This window comes from Vanellus vanellus (assembly GCF_965231255.1).
Source record: "Vanellus vanellus genome assembly, contig: HAP1_SCAFFOLD_39, whole genome shotgun sequence".
Classification (NCBI taxonomy): domain Eukaryota; kingdom Metazoa; phylum Chordata; class Aves; order Charadriiformes; family Charadriidae; genus Vanellus; species Vanellus vanellus.
Window position 1 is genome coordinate 1,150,322 of NW_028126929.1, and position 20,452 is coordinate 1,170,773.

The 20,452-nt window shown below is 54.1% G+C and overlaps 1 protein-coding gene across 1 annotated transcript; it reads right to left on the minus strand.

The window, feature by feature from the left end:
- Positions 1 to 17,808: 17,808 nt before the first annotated feature.
- Positions 17,809 to 19,815, minus strand: LOC309685611 (acrosin-like; the record flags this gene model as incomplete). The annotated part of the gene is made up of 4 exons (XM_082501349.1): positions 17,809 to 18,165; positions 18,639 to 18,784; positions 19,051 to 19,316; positions 19,655 to 19,815. The coding sequence occupies 4 exons, from the start codon at positions 19,813 to 19,815 to the stop codon at positions 17,809 to 17,811; spliced, it is 930 nt and encodes a 309-aa protein (XP_082357475.1).
- Between the last annotated feature and the right edge of the window lie 637 nt (positions 19,816 to 20,452).

The window sequence follows — 20,452 nt, forward strand, 5'->3', positions numbered from 1 at the left end:
CTTTTGCCGTTGATGTTTTGAGCACAAGCCGGAAGGGCAAACAGAGCATCAAAGCTGCTCCAGACAGCTTCTTACCACTGAGGCCACCAGTTAAGGAGTGCGCTGCGCCAGAATCCACCACTGCAGATGAAAATCCATACCATGAAAATGATACAGAAGAGAGTTTCTCATGTAATTTTGGGTGCGCTGAGTTTAAGCGCACTGCATTTGAGAGCAGGTCAAGACTCTGCTGTCGGCGTCTCATCTGCCAGTCGTTGCTTATTGTGGTTTGGCTCATATTTTGGAGCAGATCTGGAGCCTGAGAAAGAGATTCCTTTCAGAGGAAGCTAAACCAGAGAAGTTCCTGGGGAATGTGTCTAATGCACTCCAACCGCTACTGAGCATATAGTCCCTGAGGTCAGAGCAGGGCAGGTCTGAAGTAAAATGTCCCAGCAGTATGGATGTTGTGGACATTGCCATTCTCAGCGTCAGCATAACCTTTAACAAATAGATTGAGCAGAATTGGTCAGGGCTGGTTGAAATGAACGCTGTCTTGTCCCGCAGAGTAAAGTGGCCTCCTTAGGTTAATGCAGATATTTGTCGGATGTGCAAAGAATATTTTGTTCTTCTTAAAGAAAAACCCCAAAAGCCAGCGTGAATTGGTACGCACTGATAACAAATGCCCCCCGTATAAAAATTGTGATTCTCCTCTGTTGTTTGTTTCCTGCCCCAAAGTGTTCAAGCCTCCTCCAAGGAACCAGTGGCGACTGTGAGTCACCGGGAAGAACCAAAATACGGAGGAGACGTCTATCCACGTGCAACACTCAGGACCGGTGAGTATCCCCATGATTCCAATCCGTTCCACTTTGTAGGTAGACGTCAAATCCGAATAGGGCATTTCTTACACACTCGCAGATGACGTTCCGAGTTCAAAGTGCTTGCCAGAATTCGAACTTCCTGACCATACCGTCATCCTTCAAAGTTTTTCCTTTTTTTTTATTTATCACTCAGAAATGGAGAGCTGTGTACATCTGATGGTGATTGAAAGTCGACTTCTTGTTTTCTTACTACTGCTTTTCTGTGCAGGTGTCGAATGTATAGATGTTTGCTGCCCGCAGCGGTCGCAGAGAGGTGATACGATCAGGTAGAGTCTCTTCTAATGATGCTTCTTGTTCCTTTTGGCTCTGCACGTGTATCTCTTTCAGCCGCTGGTAGAGTCTCGAAGATGACCAACGGTCTTTGATCGTCTCAGTGCTGTGAAAGAGAAGTAGCTAGCTTGCGGCTCCGGAATTGCTTGCAAGCCAGTTGCATCTCCAACACAAGCGAGAGCCGTGCTGCGTGACAAAGAGGGTTGTGCTGGTGTGGTGTTTGCTGTGGGAAGAAAGCCAGTAAGGGTGCGAGTGGTGGCCGTCCCAAGTTGCCCTTGGATGTGCAGAATCCGTTTTTGTTTGTGAGTCGTTCTGCCGAGCCATCAATGAGCTGACATTTCACTTCTTTCACTTGGAAACCCGCATCCTAAGCAGAAGGATTAGAGAGCTTGTAAAGCCTGGTGGGACTTGAGGCAGTTTTGGGGACTTTGTAAGTCCCAAAGGATGCCTGGGGTTTGCCTAGGAGGGGGAAAAAGGCAGCGTGCAGTTGGGTTTGAGAGGCCAGCGGCCTCATTGGTATTGGCTGTCTGAGCTGGCAGGACTGTGAGTTGCGACGGCTTTGCGGTCTTTATGGAAACAGGTCTTGGTTTCCCGAAGCTCACTCTGTTTGGGTGCAAGTCTAGTTGCAGATGTTCCTGTTATACCTTGCAGTAGAACACCCAGCATGCAGTGTTTATCAGCAGCAGATCACAAAGCACTCGACAGAGGAAGTGCTGGTTGCTTCCCTGTTTTCCAAATAATGCAACTGATAAAGAGAAGGAAAAGGAGTCTTGTACAAGTAGATGGGAAAAAAAAAACAAACTTCCAAAGCTCCCAGCTCTTCATTCTATCCCAGTCTTGCTGCTAAGAAAGACCGGTGCTGGAAGTTGAGGCGATATTGTCACATGTTGATGTGTGCAACCGGGGCTAGTCAGAATAGGCCTTGCAAAAGCCTTTCTTGTCCAGAGGGTGAATTCTTGAGAATTCCATGGGACAGGACGGATATAGAGCTCACTTCTCTCTCTCCCTCTCCTGGCAGGTACTGCACACCAGAAGAAAACTCTGCGGAAGAGGAAGGAGCAGTGAAAGAAACCATCGCAGGGGTAAGCTTGTGTTATTCCCAAGGAAAATAGAGCTCTTTGTGGTCAGAAACTTCAACAAATCTGTGCTTGATTGCTAGCTTAACGTCCGTTTGTCTAACAGAGGCAGCGTGGCACAGAAATCTTAGAAGATGCCTTATTCCGAGGACACCCTACACCTGTTCCGTCCAAAAAGTCAGCCAGCCTCGATGTGGAGGAAAAGAAAGTGCCAAGATTGGGAAAAACAGCGGAACGCTTTCCTCCGCTCACAGAGGTACCGTAGGCGACAGTCTGTGAGACAAAAGAGAAGGTTGTGGCAGAGCTGCAAGGAAGTCCTCTTCTTCTCAGTGGTTCTTAAGGCGCTTTGAAATCTGAAGAACTTGCATTGAACCTGTTAGCGAGTGGCTGTGGTTGTGGCTTCACAGTGCGAGGGTCAGCACTAAAGCTGCTTTGAAGGATTTTGTGTGCTCCCCGCGCTCCTTCAGTTGTGCTGCCCTAAGGGTTTGTGGGCCTTCTGTTAGCGGGACGGCTGCCTCAGTTTCCCCCTTTGCCGTTCCCTTTGAAGTCCCCCACCTTCACGTTCTTTCAGGCTCCTGACTTAGCTGCCTCGGTACGGAGGATGCCCGCTGGGGTTGGCTTAAACCTGGGTATTGCGAAGGCCGCAGCAGCACCTGGGAAAGGGGGTTGCCAGAGTTGTGTTCCATTTTCAGCTGCTTGAGCGTGTTTGCTAAGTTTACGGGTTTTATCCCCACGTCCTTGGTGAAAAGAAACGGCAGCAAGCCTGGGCTGTGAAGTTCAAAGTTAGGATGCTGAAACCAACCAAGCAAGGCAAAAGCGCTATCGCTCACTGAGGCAGGAAACCGTCGAAGGCAGTTGCTCTGTCACCTGAGCTGAATTTACAGGCCGTGTTTCAGTGGAAAGCTGCCCCCAGGTCAGCGTGCTCCATGCTCTGTTTCACAAGTCCTTCCCCATTTAATTGTTCCTTTCAGGCCATGGAGAGAGAGGTCAGTGCCACATTTGGCAGAGGTGAGCCAGATGAGATCATGAGCAGTGCCTTCAAACTAAAGGTCACTCGCGAAGACATCCGCACGCTCAGGAACCTTTGCTGGCTAAACGATGAGGTAAAACCAGCTGCAGCACAGGGCTAGTCTCACTCAGCCTTTATTGAAAAATACCCCTCCGCCCTGTACAGAAGTCGCGTCAACGTTCTTTGACGACCTCCGCTGCAGAGCCTAGAAATCTCTGTACACTTCTTATTTGAGGTGTTGAAGGGTCGAGCGTTTCGGGAAGTTCCGTTACTTCTTGTATGACGCAGCTTCCAGGAGTTCGTCCGGGTTATTGGCGTGGGTGGCAGGTGTTTTGATCAAACTGCCGATGTAGCCCCGTGTGAAATCCTGGGAACAAAAGCCTCCAGCTGAGGCTGGAGTTCTCTGCGCTGCGTGCTTAAGGGTGGCCAGAACAGAGGTGGTGCTGTATTTTTGGTTGGGGAAGGCAGCGTCTTATTTTGACACCTCACGTTTCCTCTTTATGGTGCAGGTCGTTAATTTCTACATGAGTCTGGTGATGGAAAGAGGGAAGAAGGAAGGCTATCCAGCAGTCCACGCGTTTAGTACTTTCTTTTATCCAAAACTAACATCTGGGGGCTACGAGTCGGTCAGAAGGTGGACCAAGAGTGTCGATGTCTTTAAGCAGGACATCCTCTTCGTGCCTGTGAACTCGCGAGCACACTGGACACTAGCCGTGAGTCCCACGGGCTTTTCCTTTAGAATTGGACGGGGAGCAAAAACTGGCAAGAGAAGTCATGTAGGTGTTGGGGGGTGTGCGGCACAAGGTTGTGCTTTGCCTAACGGTCACCTTTTAATAACAGGTCATAGATCTGAGGAAGAACACGATCACGTACTTGGACTCGCTTGGGCAGAAAGGGGACAAGATTTGTCAGACTTTGCTGTAAGTAACCGCTCCGTCACTGCTTTTCTGGTGTGAATGAGGAGAGGGGTTTTAGATTTAGTCCCTGTAAGGCGACTGCCAGTTTTCACGTGGCTTGTAGATAACCAAGCAGGAATCTTGGAGTTGCTTGCTGCGACTTGTCTGGCATCGACTGCTTATCTGCTGTCACAGCGTCCCCTGCACCCAGGGTCTGGGGTGCCTGGATTCTGCCACCTTCCCGTGAGAGGCACAGCCAAATACGCCATAGCCCCGTGGCACACGTGTGCCGACTTTGTTAGTTCTTGACCATTAGCTCACAGCCTCTCCCCGTGTTTGTAAGTTTCAGATTGGGATTTTTCCTCAAAATCAGCCTTAAATCAGCTGCAGTGAGGATCCTCTGACATTTTACCGTCCTGCCGTCCGTCTTCCTGTGATCCTTCAGCTGCTTTATTTTGTTGTTGGCCTAAATTACAGAGATGAAAAGGGATTTTTTTTTTTCCTTTTGTTTTAACCAGCCAATACCTGCAAAAAGAAAGCTGGGAAAAAAGACAGCTGGAGCTGGATGTTTCAGAGTGGACTCTTCACAGCATGGAGCCACGTGTACGTGAGCACCCCTTGGGTTTGAAATGGGAACTGTAAGTGCTTCTTTGGGGCCCAGATCCTGGCACGTGACAAAGAAAGGGTTGAGCTGATGTTCCTCGAGGAGTTGATAGTAAAAAGCAGTCCCTAAAGACCGGATTTAAGAAAGGTCACTTAAGAAAGAGGCGGTGCGAACCTTGAGACACCTCGCAGGGGGGAGGGCTGCTGCGCCTTATGGGCCTGCCAAAAATTTGGATCGTAGTGTCCGAGTCCGGGAGGCAGAGGGGAGGGATGGTGAGCAGTGAACTGGGTCTGTTCCTCGTGGGCGGGAGTGGGTATCGGGGATTAGGCAAGTAGGGTCAGGAGTGTGCGGTGAGCGCAGTGTCGGTGTGGGTAATGTGCGCTGCTTCCAAGTTGCTTTTCTTTTGAGACAGAGGGAAATCCTCCATCTTCTTTGCATTCCTTAGGAGATCCCTCAGCAGCTGAATGGAAGCGACTGCGGCGTCTTTATGTGTAAATACGCAGATTACATCGCCAGAGAGAAACCGTTCAACTTTACCCAGGTGAGTGAAGGTCATAAACCCCTCCAAGCCCCTCTCGCCCAGGGACAGGAGCCAGGGAGGTTAGGCAGCAGCTCTTCATTGTGTCCGAGGCAGGGGCTGAGGTTTCGTACCCCGTTTCGGTGCGTAGTTGCTGGGATCAGAACTTCCAAGTGGCCTGGGCAGGGCAGAGCTGTGGTTCTCCATCCCCGCCTTTGGGAGCTGCTGCCGGTGAGATTCCTCTTGGGCAAGATACTGCCGCCAGCGGGTTTGGCATATCTGGGCTCGGTATCTTTTGGAGAAATGGCTTCTACCCTTTGACCAGTCAAGACACCGCTTCTTTTTCTTGATTTCGTTTTAGACGGGTCTTTTATTAGCGTGCTTGTAAGCTGTCGCGTGGTCAAGTCAATCTGGTTTTGTCGGGTTGTCGTGTCACCCTCTTAGGAACCGCGTGGGGTGTTGTACCCAAACGGTTGACAGTTCCTAAAGGGAACTTCCTATTAAGGACTCCGCTGGGCGTTTATGCGTGTTTGCCACCTCTTTCTACCGTGACGTCATTATTTAATTTCTCTTTTCTTTCTCTTCTCTTTTCAGACTCACATGCCATACTTCCGGAAGAAGATGGTGTGGGAGATAATCCACCAACAGCTGCTGTGACACGTGGACTCTTAGAGCTCTTCTTTTGATTACGTTTCTTCGACCTTAGTTACTTTTCTTAGGCCTTTAGTTAGTTTTCTTAGACCTTTAGTTACATTTCTTAGACGAATTTTCCTCTTTAGGTTATGAAGTAGAAGTTAAGATGGTTTATTCCCCCCACCTCCCTTATTTTGGAGACAGTAACTCTGGGGTTTTGGTACACAAGTTTTCCTCTTTAGCTTATGAAGGAGAAGTTAAGATGGTTTATTCCCCCCACCTCCCTTATTTTGGAGACAGTAACTCTGGGGGTTTGGTACACAAGTTTTCCTCTTCAAATTATGAAGTAGTGGTTAAGACAGTTTATTTCCCCACCTCCACCCCCCCCCCCCCCCTTATTTTGGAGACAGTAACTCTCTTTGAAATTAGCTAACGCACCTTAAGCAAGAGCCAGAAAGGTGGGTGTGACCTCGTTAAGGGCAGAGTGAAGAAGGAACATCGTCAACTTCCATGGCTGAGCCGCACGCTCGCGCCTCACAGCGCACGCGACCACGTTACAGACAAATGGGAAACATCCGTGGTGGTGGTTACAGTCGTGTTTGCCCAACTTACCTTCCCAAGGACAACGTGCTGAACTACCGTCTCCTCAAAGAGAGTTTTCCTCTGTTTCTGGAATATCTACCGTCTACTTGATTCCTAAAACTGGATTTGTCACGACCACAGAAAGAAAGCGTTTACCATCTCTTGATTTCTCACCAAAGCCCCTGTCCTTTGGGCTGGTTTGGGGTTGGCTTGTTTTGCTGCCTCCAGGGAGTTATCTAATGTGAAAAGAGAAGTATTTATTTCTTTATATAATATAAATATTTATTTTAATAAAAAGAGCCTTAATGGAAGGAAACTCTCCCTGTGTCCTGGTTTGAGGTAAAAGAGAACCAATTTTGTTCAGTAACTTGGCTTCTTAGCTGGGCCTCTTCTACCAACTGAAATTAACTGCCTATTGTGCCGTCAGCGTTCACTCTCTCAGAGCGATAAGAGCAATGGTTACAGCTGATGCCCAGGCATGGGATGCAGAGAGGCTCTTGCTTATACTCATTGCTATAACCCCCACGGCCAACCAGCTTTGTTATTTGCCCCGTTGGAGGGTCGGAAGCGGAAAAGCATAGTGGGGTCCCACCTGCGGGGAGGAGCGACAGGACAGGTGACCCAAAACTGACCAACAGGGTATTCCATCCCATCTGCCTCATGCTCAGTAGAAAAGGGACCAAAGGAATCAAAGGGTTCTTCTACCTGGGGAATGTTTACTTCGCCCTTTGATAATTATGCTGATGTGACCCCATCAGAGCTGGGGCATGGCAACCTTCTGGGCTCTGAGGATAAGGACTGGTACCTTGTTAAGATCGTGATTTTGTTGTTGGGGCTCCTGAATGTGGTGCAGGGGTGGTTTCTTGTGAAACATCTGTGCAGGGGGAGCTGGAGGGGACCGTGCGCTGCCGCCACTCAGACCCGCGCAGCCGCTCGGCGATCTGCAGCGGCGCGAACCGCGGCCCCGCCCGGCCCGGCCGCAGCTGTCCCCCCCGGAGCAACGGCACCACCGGCAGCCGCCTCCCCCACGGCACCGGCGCCACCGGCAGCCGCCCCCCCCACCGCCACGGCACAGGCGCCTCCGCCGCCGCCTGCACCGGCACCGGCACCCGCACCACCGGCAGCCGCCGCCCCCACCGCCACGGCACAGGCGCCTCCGCCGCCGCCTGCACCGGCACCGGCACCCGCACCACCGGCAGCCGCCCCCCCCACCGCAACAACACCGGCCCCTCCGCCGCCCGTCCCGGCACAAGCCGCGCCCCCCCCTGCAGCGGCACAAGCCACGCCGCCGCCTCTCCCGGCACAACCTACTGCAGCCACTACAACCAGTACCAAAACTACTCCAACTCCATCAAAATCGGTACAAGCCGCCCCGGGAACCAGGAGCAGGAAGAGGAGGTCAACTCCTTCCCCTGCCCCTTACCACAAAGACCACCTCAAGTCACATAGCTTGGGGGAGAGTTCTGAACAAGATCCAGGGGAGGGTCCTTCAAGACCACAGAAGGGAAAGAGACCTTTGAAAACAGACAAAGGCCAGAGTCCTTCTAGAGGAGATGCTGGAGAGGCCCCTTCTGGGGCAGCCTCACCACAGGAGGACTCAGATGTAGAGGGAGTTGTTCAATCCTTCTCCGTGAAAGATCTGAGAAGTATCAGGAAGGACTTTAGTCGTCATGAAGGTGAAACACTTGTCTCCTGGTTGCTCCGATGCTGGGATAGTGGGGCAGATACCCTAGACTGAGATGGCAGAGAAGCTAGGCAATTGGGAAACCTGGCCAAGGATGGAGGGATTGATAAAGAAATTGGGAGAAAGACAAGCACTCTCAGTCTCTGGAGGCGACTGGTGTCAGCCATAAAGCGCAGGTATCCCTTCAAGGACGATATCGAATGCCGTCCAAGTAAATGGACCAACATGGAAAAAGGTATTAAGTACCTGAGAGAATTGGCTGTGTGAGAGGTGATTTATAGTGATGGGCAAGTGATTGTAGACCCTGAGGAAATGCCATGCAAACGGTCTGTGCTGAAAAAGTTTGTACAAAGTGCACCATCAATATATTCCCACCCATTGTCAACAATGGTCTGGGGAGGATCCGATACTGACACACCAACTGTAAATGAAGGGGTTAATAAGGTATGACAGTATGAAGACAGTCTCTCTCGTCCCTTCTCTGTGGCAGCCATAGAAAAGCTGACTGTGACCACCGAGAAACTGACTGAGAAACTGACTGAGAAAATAGAGCAAATGACCCAGAGATTAGTTGAGCAAACCGATAAACTGTTTGATAAACTAACCAAGGTGGAGGAAAAACTCCATGCTTTCCCTGTACAGACTCATGTTGCCGCTGCTAAGAGGAAACGCCCTCCTACTCAAGAGAAAAACCACCCTCCGACTCAAGACAAATCAAAGCCGATGCGAGATATCCTGTGGGTTTGCCTCTGTGAATATGCAGAAGACATGAAGAAGTGGGATGGAGAACCTACCTCAGCCCTACAGGCACGGGTGCTTGAGTTGCAAAATGAAGCCGATAGAAGAAAGGATTCTTACAGGAGGAAGGCTGCTCCGACCTACGGTAGGCGATCCTACGGACCAGGTAGGAACCAATCTGATAATCGTAGGTACTACGGTCAACAGTAGAGGTGCCCTGCCTCCAGCCAGGAGGAGGAGAGGGACAACTGAATTTATTGGACTGTGTGGATTCGACGGCCTGGCACATGAGAGCCACAAAAGTATAAAGCCCTGGTGGACACTGGTGCAGAGTGGTGTTGGGTTGTTTTTTGCTGTCTCCAGGGAGTTATCTAATGTGAAAAGAGAAGTATTTATTTCTTTATATAATTTAAATATTTATTTTAATAAAAAGAGCCTTAATGGAACAAAACTCTACCTGGTAATAAGAGAGAGTGATTTATTCTTTTTTTTATTTAACTGAAAAAAAGTTGGATGTAGCGATGTGGTTTTTTGCTCCCTCACAATCCCCCAGGAAGAGGATTGGAGCCAGGATGAGCATCGGAGCACAAAAGCCACGAAGCGATGGTCACAATGTGCTGAAGGGGCAATCGGGGAGTTGTTCAGCGGTGAGATGAGCAAGCAGCATCCCGAAAATCCGCCCCTGGAGAGGGGTTAGTGGTGTACGGACACTCTCTGTGTTCTGTAAACCCCCTGTGGGGAGCCCCTGCTGCCCCCTTGGCAGCGCCCGGGTGGCTGTGACTGCTGAAAGCTGGTTTGGTGCGTTGAGGTGTTAGATGGGGTGGCACAGCCCCTGCCCACCCTGGGAGGGGGGACACCACCTCTCTGGTGGCACTGGATGGGTGGGAGGGAGGGAGGGAGCAGAGCTCTGGGAGCCATGGAGAAAGGCGTGGGGGTGTCCCTCATCGTGGCAGCCCCCAGCAGCCCTACCCCGCCACCCGGCCACCCCAAGGGACACCCAAGCCCCATCTTGGTCTTCTCCCCGTTGGGTGACGCCCTTCCACCCACCCCGGAGGTGCGCTCCTCTCCTGCGGGGGGGACGCCCAGCGCTCGCCTGGCTAGAGAAGCACTGGGGGGGGGGGGGGATGGGGGTGGGTGACTGGGGGCATCTGAGCTTCCCAGTTACACGGGCGTAATTAGTGCACCATTAATAACCATTAGTAACCACTTTGGCTCTGCTAACCAACTGCGGCGAGGCCCCCACCCCGCTTTAGCACAGGCTTCCTGATGCCAACACCTCCCCGAGCCACTGGGTAAAGCTGCGCCTGGCAAAAAACCACCACCACCCCAAAAAAACCCCACAGCACAGCCCCCACTCCCCACCCACCCCTTCTCCCCCCATCACAGCCATGGGGCAAACTCCCACCACCACCACCCCCCAATCTCAGCTCGGCCATGACCCCCCCGAGACACTGGAAAGAGAGCAACGGAGAGCGAGCTCAGGCTCGTGTGAGCTGCAGAGATTTCTCTTTTTCTTGTGATGATGTTGTCGTTGGGTGGGGTTTGGTTGTTTTTTTTCACGGAACACTTTGCAGTAGAGGACAAAAATATGGTGTCACAGCCCCTGGGGCCACACTGGCACGCCACCTCACCCCCCCCAACCCCCCCCCCCCAGCTCCCGTCCCTCCTCTTCCCAGCGGCTTTCACCACTTTCCTTGCTTGGTTTTGTTTTGTGTTTTGGTTTGTTGGTTTTTTTTTTTTTCCTTACAACCTTTTTTTATATTTGGGTTGGGTTTTTTTTTCCCACCTTTCTTCCCCCCCTTTTTTCTCTTTATCCTTTTTTTTTCTTTTCTCCTCTTTTCTTTTGCTTTTTTTTTCTTTTCCCCCTTTCTTTTTCTTTCCACCACTTTTTTTTCACCTTTTTTTTTCTCCTTTTTAACATTTCTCAAGCTTTCTCCAAAGGAACAGTCCCTGGCTCTCAGCTAGCCAAAGGAGACTACGGAAGAGCACTGGCACCCGTGGGAGTGGTTTCCTTCTCCTGCTTCACACTCCGTCGAGATCGTTTTTTTCCAACTCGTCTTTTTTTTTTTTTTTAACAAATTAAACAACAAGAAAAGCTCCAAGTATCAGTTTTACAAGGCACACAAAATCTCTAGAAGGGAAACACAAACGCAAGGTGCTGTGGTATGAAAACCTGAGGTGTTTTTTTCTGTGTGGATGTGTGTGTGTCATCTGGGGTTGGGGGTTGTGTGTGCTTTATTTTTGAAATTTAAAAAAAATAATAATTTTGCTAGTTTTGGGGGTTTTTTTGTTTTTTTTTTTTTTTCCCCAGCCCTGGGCTGACAACCTCTTGGAAATCCGGTGTTTCCCCCGTCGTGGTTTGGCCTCAGCCGGCAACAAAGAACCACGCGGCCGCTCGCTCCACTCCCGCAGCCGGGGGCAAAATCGGAAGAAAAAGGCAAAAAACTCGCGGGTTGAGATAAAGGCAGTTTAAGAGAAGAGCAACGGGAAGGGCAAACAATCCCAATAACAGCGGTAAAGGAATAGACGGACGCGATGACAGCGCCTCCGCGCACCGACCGGCCCCGCACCGCCGCAGCCCGCTCCCAGCCGCGACTTCCCGCCCCCTCCCCCGGCGAGCTCCCCCCAGCCCCGGGCATGGCTCACAGGGGATGGGATACCTGTGTCCCTGCCGGCTCCTCGGGGAAATTAACCCCATCCCTGCCGGAACCAGGACACCCCCCGCCCCTCTTTCCCCCCTTCTCTCCTGCAACCCGCATCTTTCAGCCGCGTCGGGGCGGTGATGGAGAGCGAAGGGACAGAGGGACAGCCGGGACGGGGGGACGCAGCAGATGCCAACCCCAGTTTGGGACTCAGGGAAGCAAAGAGGAAAGGGCGCGTGAAAGAGAAATGCCTCTTTGAGGAGACGGGATCCCTTCTCTTGGCTCATACAGGCACTGCTCTTCTCAAAGCCCTTAAGAAATCGCTTTTTAACGCTCCTTTAATTATTATGGGGGGTTTCACCCCCTGCTGGCAATCCTACATCCCTGCTCTACTGGGCATTAGAGAACCACTGGACTAGTTCCTGTCCTTGAACCTCGAGAAAAGCCGTCTTTGGCTAAAAACCAAACATCCTCCTCCCGCCCCCACCCCCTCTGAAAAAAAAAAAAAAAATTAAAATCCTTACAAAACTGAAAAATCCTCCGGCTCCTCCGGCTGTGCCTGAGGTGAAAAACAGGTGGCTTTTAGTAAATTAAAAATAATAAAAAAAGAAAAATACTAAAAACTCTCTCTCTCTCTGCCTCTGTTAGTCCAACTAAAGGGATAGCGTCGGGAGGCGAGGGAGGAGGAAGGGGGAGGCTGTGGGATGGAGAGAGCCCTCCCCGTACCCCTCGGCTGTGCATCCTCACAGCGCCGCGGGGAATGGGGGGCTGTGTGTTTGGGGGGGTCTTTGGTTTGCTCCCCTGACCTGCTGGGGGTGGGGGAGGAGGGTTTGGGGAGGGGGTGTGTGGGATATCCGGCAGTGGGGTTACATTCATCGGGTGGTGCTGGGCGGCACGGCGGGAGCCTCCCTTGCTGTGCTGCGAGGCCAGGGCTCCCGGAGCCTGTTTCTGCTCCTGCTGCTTCACCTGCTGGAGCATTTCCCTCATCTTGTGCTGTGCAGTCCTGGGGAGGAGAGGGGAAAAGCAAGAGGTGGGGGTCAGGGCACCTCTTCTCCCCCCACCACCCACACCCGAGCCCCCACCGAGCATCTTGCTGCTCCCAACTTGTCACTCTGGACAAGCCATAATTAATTTGGGGGGCGGTTTTGGGTGTTGTTTTTTGTTTTTTTTTGTTTTTTTGGTTTTTTTTTTGTTTTTTTTTTGTTTTTGTTTTTTTTTAACTTGTGCTTCCTCCATTGCTCCTCGAGAGCACCTGAATTTTTCTGGGGGGCTGCGATCCTGCTCGAGTGGACAGGAGACAAGGTTATGGAAGATGCACCCAGGTGGGATGCGGGTGGCTTTGCCTGCACAGAGGAGTCCATTCACATCCTGGGTGCCGCTCTGCACAGCATCCAAAACACACATTTTTAGATCAATCAAGCCAATCTTCAATTTCAGTTCTCGCACAGCCGGGGGGAGCTACCGAAACACCTTCAGTGCATCCTGGGGACACAGGGACCTCCCAAAAGAAGAGTGGCAGGGTGCTCGGGTGCTGCTGGGCTCAGCAAGCCCCGTGCCTTTCCTCGGTGGATGAAAGCGGCCAGGGAGGATCGGGTAAAGCCGCGGCCAAACTGTACCTGACTGGCAAAGAAATGCCCAATGACTTTAACGATGACCTCCTCGTTCTTGTCCGGGGTTTGGTCTCGTGGCACAAGGACTTCCGCGCTGGTTAAGTTTTACAGTTTGTTCACCTGGAGCGAACCACAAGAGGCTTCTGTTGTGGAAGAGCCAAAATCCTCCACTGCCACAGTCACGACGGCACCAGGCACCCTGTGTGTCTCCCCCTTCCTTGGGACCAACGAGAACCACCACCAGAACATGGGGGCTGAGGGTCAAGACATCGCTGAAACCACTGTGCACCCGGGATTTGTCCCCCTGGGGTGGGCAGGGGTGATATCTGATGCCCAACTTTGCATCCCCCGGGCACCACCCCCCACCGTTTTGCCACCTTTGCCTGTCACGTGGCCGGCGGCGAAGGAAGGCACCTTGATGTGGACTTCAAGCTTCACTTCTTCTTTCAGGTTAAAGAAGTTATCCTCTTTCAGCTTCCCAAATATTCACCCCTGGGCCTGGGGAGGAGACGGACAGGAAGGAAAACCATCAGGCAGCGCCCGCTGTGCCCCTCCATCCCCAAAGGTGATGATGTCCCCACGTCCAGCAGCATCAAAACCACGGTACCCAGCAAAGAGCTCCCCTGGCGCTGAGGGAGGCCAAGCCAGGCTGGCAGCACTGTGGTGACCACAGGGATGCTCTCGACTTGGCCCTTACTGTCCCCCCCACCCACAGCCCCCACCCAGCGCACCTTGAACTGAGCCTTGGGCGGCCCCGTGATGATGACCATCCGCTCACTGGCCTTGGGACCTTCTGACGGGGCGATCTGGGGAGGGATGGGGGAGAGGGAGCATGAGCGCGGCCTCCACTTCAGCAAGACCTTCCCTCGGTGGGATGTCCCCCCCCAGCGCAGGGCAACCCCACCATGCAGGAGCATCCCCTCCCACCCGAGCCGGGTTGATAACCAGGGTGCTGCAGGCCTGGCCTTCTACTAATGACAGGCTGGAGAGGTGGGCACATGCCAACCTCATGAAGTTCAACCAGGCCCAGTGCAAGGTCCTGCACCTGGGTCGGGGCAATCCAAGCACAAATCCAGGCTGGGCGGAGAATGGATGGAGAGCAGCCCTGAGGAGAAGGACCTGGGGGTGCTGACTGATGAGAAGCTCAACATGAGATGGCAATGCGTGATCACAGCCCAGAAAACCACACATATCCCAGCCTGCATCAGAAGTGTGGCCAGCAGGGTGAAGGATGGGGTTCTGTCATTCTGCTTTGCTCTGGTGATACACCACCTGGAGTACTGCATCCAGCTCTGGAGCCCCCAACATAGGAAAGACATGGACCTGCTGGAGTGGGGCCAGAGGAGGCCATGGAGATGCTGTGAGGGCTGGAGCCCCTCTGCTGGGAGGACAGGCTGAGCGTTGGGGTTGTTCAGCCTGGAGCAGGTGCCGGCCAGGGGGGCTCCGTACAGACCCGAGAGGTACGCCCAGGAGCTCTATGGTGGGAGAGAAAATGAGAGTCAGTGATGGCCCCAGCGTGCCAGACCTTTCCCAGCCACCGCCAGCCCGACGCAGAGCAGCGTGCCACCACTGTGAGCCCGGCAGGGACACGGGGACAACCCTTCAAGCCCTGAAACCCTGGGGTGATGTGCAGTCCCATCCCAGCGCGATGGGGCTGGGAGGCGGATGGGGGGTCCCAGTTACTCCCAGTCCCTCCCCACTGCCACGTTTCCACCCATGTCTTGCCTTTGTAGGGGAAAACCAGGACACAACTCTCTCCCGCTCTGCGTTCCAGCAAGTGCAACCAGATGCTACCTGCAAACCACCATTTCTCACATGGAGAAGGAGCAGACCCAGCTCCCCTGCCCATGCTGGACGCCGCTCTCGCTCCCAGCCCTCTAGTTAAACCCGCTGTGCCGAGGTTGTGCTCCCTCTCACATTGAGCCCATGCTCCCCGTGTCCACCCTCTGCTTCTGGCCACGGGCTGCTCCATGGCTCCTACACCAACATGTCCTCTCCTGCCCAGCCACTCCTCAACGCCAGCGTGGACACTGCACCTCCTCACTTCCCTCCCTTCACCAGGAGCCTCATTCCTTCTCCTCCATCCTTGCCAGGTCTCTACAGCTCCACAGTTGAAGCTAATGCCACCGGCCCCAGGTCCTGCTGAGGATGCAGTCAGAAATGACCACTCCACGGTGTGAAACGTAAAGTACTTGGGTGGAAGGAGCAGAGGCCTCACCAGGGTGGCTTCAAAAAGGTCCCACAAAGCTTTGGGGTGAAGGACGTCCCACCAAAGGCTGCCCTTTGGGACACCTGCCCAGCTCTTCTCCAGCACACCAACAAACGCTCAACCAGACACTTCCCCAAGGCCGCGCTTGCTCGGGCCGTCGCCGCGGGCAGAGCATCCCCCTGCACAGCCAGACCAACCGACCCTTCTCAGTGCCCTCCGGGGCCACCGCGCACATCACACTCACGCCCCTCCGCACCACCAGCCTGGCACTCACCCTTCTCCTCCGACCGCTCTGCTGCTGGCATTGCCAGGAGAAGAAAACAGCACAAGTAAATGAACCTGCGCGAAACTAGAAGTTAAAGAGGACCAGCCAGTAAGGATAAAACAATATCCCGTATCTTATGAGGGGAGGAAAGGTCTAAAACCAGTAATTGATTCATTGTTGAAGGATGGATTGTTGGAACCCTGGATGTCACCTTACAACAGTCCAATTCTACCGGTCAGGATGGCTGAGGGGAGATAGAGATTAGTCGCAGACCTACGAGAAGTCAATAAACGAGTACAGACTCAGCAGCCTGTGGTTTCGAACCCATATACCCTCCTGAGTAAAATATCGCATAATCATAAATGGTTTAGTGTAATAGACCTTAAAGATGCCTTTTGGGCCTGTCCGTTAGCAGAGGAGAGTAGAAACTTATTTGCCTTTGAATGGGAAGATCCGGACACCGGGAGGAAGCAGCAACTCTGCTGGACCTCCCTGCCTCAAGGGTTCACAGAATCCCCAAATCTATTTGGACAGATGCTAGAGAAAATTTTAGGGGAGTTCCAGGCAGAACCCGCAGTAAGAATCTTGCAATATGGAAATGATCTGTTGGTATCGGGAGAGAAAGAGCAGAAAGTTAGAAAGAGACATCGATACGTTTGCTGAATTTTTTAGGAGAACAAGGATTAAGAGTGTCAAAGGCAAAACTGCAGTTTGTACAAAAGGAAGTAAGGTATTTAGAGCATTTAATTAGTGGAGGAAAAAGAGAAATCAATCCAGAACGAATTTCTGGGATTACAGCTTTAAGTGTCCCAAGAACAAAAAGAGAAATAAGGAAGATTTTAGGGTTACTAGGGTACTGTAGACTATGGGTTGAGGGATACACTCAATTAGTAAAATTTCTGTATGACAAACTAGTAAAAGAAGGTCCAATACAGTGGACAGAAGACAAACAGGAGCCATTACAAAAACTGAAGCAGAAGCTAATAAAAGCCCTGGTTTTAGCCCTCCCCTCCCTAGAAAAAAAAAAAAAAAGAAACCAAAATCATTTCACCTTCTTGTAAACGTGGCAGAAGGGATAGCGCATGGAGTCCTAATGGAGGGACGGGGCGGAAAAAGGAAACCAGTGGCATACCTATCCAAATTAATGGACCCAGTACGTGGGGGTGGCCCACATGCATGCAGGCAGTGGCGGGGACCGAGGCAGTCCCAGGCGACCGAGCTACCAGCACCTGAAACACCCCATCTCTTCAGCGATGGAGCAAACCTTCTTCTGTGGGTACTCTGCTATTCCAGCACCACGTTTGGCAGGTGGTCAAGGAGGAATGATGAGAGTGGCCACACTGCACAGACAACTGGAGGAATGGTTGGGGTCCGTGTGGGCAGAGGCATCTAGCAGGGACAGCAGTGCCCAGGAAGCCGCATCAGTAATGCCATGGCGGTCCCAGGCGACCGAGCTACCAGCACCTGAAACACCAAATCTCTTCAGCGATGGAGCAAACCTGGGAGGAGAGGGAGGAAGTGACCTGGGGTGGGTCCCTTGTTTGGGAGGAGAGACAAGGGAGGAGAAAGGGAGGAGTCAAGGAAGATGAGGGGGATGTTCAAGCAGGGAAAATGGAGACAAGGGGGGATCAATCCCCCGTTAACTACACCTGAAATCAAGCTCTTCCTTCTGGGACTGAGAGCCCTGTTGGCTTCTCACTCTTTGCTGTGGTCAGCAATTTCTCTTGTCACGCTCAGGAGTTTCACACCGTCTGTTCGATTAGCTACGGCTTACGCTGGGCCCTAATCTCCAGCTGAGTGCCTTAATGCATACCCCCAAAGTCATCTGCAGGTCACATCACTGTTTCCTATCCTCCATGTGCCAGTCTTCTCCACCCCATGGTGGCTCTGAGCACCCTCCTCTCTGACCAGGCACCGTTTCAGCCCTTGGGAGTCACTCTCCCTTCGTGCCCTGCTGTCTGCCTGCAGCCTCATTGGCAGGCGCCGGGCATGCAAGTCCTTGCCTTGCACCGGAGACTGAATTGGACTCAAGCACGCTCAGCTGTGAAAATCAGGAACTTTATTTCTACAACCGAGTCAACATCAGCCCTTCTGCGCTCAGAGGAGCGCGGGCAGGACAGAGCAGGCCTTGGCACTGAGGCTGCCTTTGGCTCAGCAGGCATTGCCCCGGAAGGAAATGGTCGTGGAACAGCGCAGCCTGCTCTGGAGCCTGTTTGTCATGCTGCTCGAGTCTTTTTCCCCCACAGGACCTGCAGCAGCTCCTGCAGCAGCTTAAAAAATTCCACCAGCTTCTGGCGTGGAAATGGACATGGTGCAAACCCGCCCGACTGTGTGGGTATTGGCCTTGGCCTCTGATAGGGGGTTGAAGTAAAGACTGGCTGTGGTGTTGTAGTAGCCGATGGTGCTGGGCGCAGTCCCATCTGGACCAGGATCCAGTCATAGAAGTGCTGGGTGGAGGTGTAGACTCCGGGCCGTTTGGCTCTGGCACAGCCTCTCCCCCAGCTGGTCACCCCAACAAGCCAGAAGTAGTCCGCGTTGTTGTCTTTGCACACCAGAGGACCACCGCTGTCACCCTGCAGGGGAGGAGAGAGGGTTGAGGTGGTGGTGGGTGGCCGCTGTCAGCGCTCTGGCTGGCTCCTTCTCTCTCCCAGCACCTGCCAGAGCTCTGCTCACTGCACACAACGGCGCTGCTCCGGCGCTGGAGCCTACAGAGCCTCATCTGGGAGAGGGTGGAGGGCCTGTAAGGTCGGGCGCTCTCTCATCTCTGCACAGTGCTCCCGGCTGTGTGGAAGGGGGATGCTTTGGGATCTGGACCTATGGGCTGCCGGGAGCACAGGATGGGCTTTCTGGGCAGCGTCCCCGGGCTCTGGGACAAGGCGGGCACTGGGCAAGGACCTGCAGCTGGGGAAGGGGAGGTGAGCACCAGCAGCGGTGGAGACCCAGCGGTGGCAGGGTGACTTGCCAGGCCAAGCACGTGCCGGGCGATGTTTGGGCGTTGCGAGAGGGCTGCCGGTGCTGCCGGGGCTTGACTTGCAGCATGTCCTACCTGGCAGGTGTCGATGCCACCCTGCGGATAGCCAGCACACAGGTTGTGGCTGTGGATGGCCCCTCTGTACCACCCGCTGCTGTTGCAGAGGTTGACATCAATGAGCTGGACCTTGGCCTCCTGCAGGACATCCGTTGACCCTGCAGCTGTGAGCACAGAAAGCAATGAAGCCCCAGCAGCTCCCCCCCTGCCTGGGTGAACCCCTTCCCTAGGGCTTGGCTTTGCATCCTGAAGGCACTGTGCCCGTGTTTCCCCTCTGTCTGGCTTTGGGCGGTGGGTCAGCCCATTCTCTCCGGAGGCATACGTCCCCGCAGCCTGACTCTGGCTTTCGCCTCCGCTCTCGGGAAGCCCAACCCCTCTCCCCAGTGTGCCGAGCTTGCACTCAGGACACCAGCACTTTTGGGGAACTCACATCTTGCAGTGGTGGCGCCCCAACCGCTGACGTAGCAGGTGTGCAGCTCTGACACTCTCAGTGAGGCGTCGGGCACACAGGCAAGCTGGGTGTAGGAGTTGCACTGGACCGGCTGGTCCAGCTCCAGCAGGGCGATGTCGTTCCTCTGCGTGATATTCCTGTAGTGCTCGTGAACCAGCAGCCGCTTAATGTGGCGCACTTGGGCCTCGGGGCCCAGCCGAGTCAACTGGGTGGCCCCGATCACCACGCGCCACATGCTGATGTTCCTGGAAGGCAGATGGAGAGGGGGGTCAGAGGGAGCGGAGCCACGCGCTGCAGCAGCCCCGCCGTTCCCTGCCTTCTGCTTCCCAAGGCAGAGAGGAGAGCAGTGCCACGCAGGCTGCCACTGCCCTGGCATGCCTTAGGCACGAGCCATGTGGCGCTGGAGGCTGCTAGGAAGCAGTGGCCCGAGCCCAGCCTTCTCCTGAGCACTCTCTGGGCTGGGCTCGGCAGTGCCCAGGCACTGGGCGTACTGGCAGGAACGGGGATGGAAGTAGCAGGCGGTGCTGCGCGCAGGGCACCCACGAGGGTGGTGGGGACAGCCCCCTTCCCTGGCCCTCCTTACCTGGCCTCGATGAAGCAGTGTGCCGCCGTCAGCACCCACTGTGGGCTGATGAGGGACCCTCCGCAGATGTGCCCCGTGCCTGCTTCCCAGGGGTCCTGGATGCTGACGATCCAGGGCCAGGCTCCTGGACGGGCATCGGTGCCACCCACCACGCGCGACATGCCGTACTGGTAAGCCATGGGCCGGAGCCCGCAGGTCCCTCTGTAACCAGAAACTCATGACTGTCCTGCTCCACGTGTGCTGCGGTTCAGGCTGAAGGTCAGCCCTCTTCCCTCCCCACAAGGCGCTGCACGGACAGCAGGGCCAGGGAACCCCCTGGGGCGGGCGGGCGGGCGCCCCTGTTTCTGCCTGAGCCCCGCAGAGGAGCTGTGCCAGCAGCCGGGGTGCTGGCCAGGATCTGAGGCTCCCAGGCGGGGTTGGGGAAGCTGTGGCCACGGGGGACAAGCGGGCTCCCTCCAGTGAACCCCATCAGGGTTGCCCAAGCTCCCCCCCAGAGCCTGGGGCCACTTACCCACAGCTGTCCCACGCGCCTTGCACAGGCCAGCACAGGGCCAGCAGGACGACGACGAGGAGCAGATTCATTGCTGCCAGTGGCGGCACGTGGCACCTGCAAGAAGCGAACCGAGGGCCTGTCGCCACCAGTGCCGCAGCCGACGTAATGCCCACAGTGCTCACGCTGCCCACGGTGCTCTTGTTCCCGGGGCTGATGTCACAGAGTCGCTGGTTCCGGGCACCGGGCCCGGTGGCCTCTTGGCAGAAGGGGGGGCGCCATGGGGGGTTCCCGGCAGGAGGGGAGGC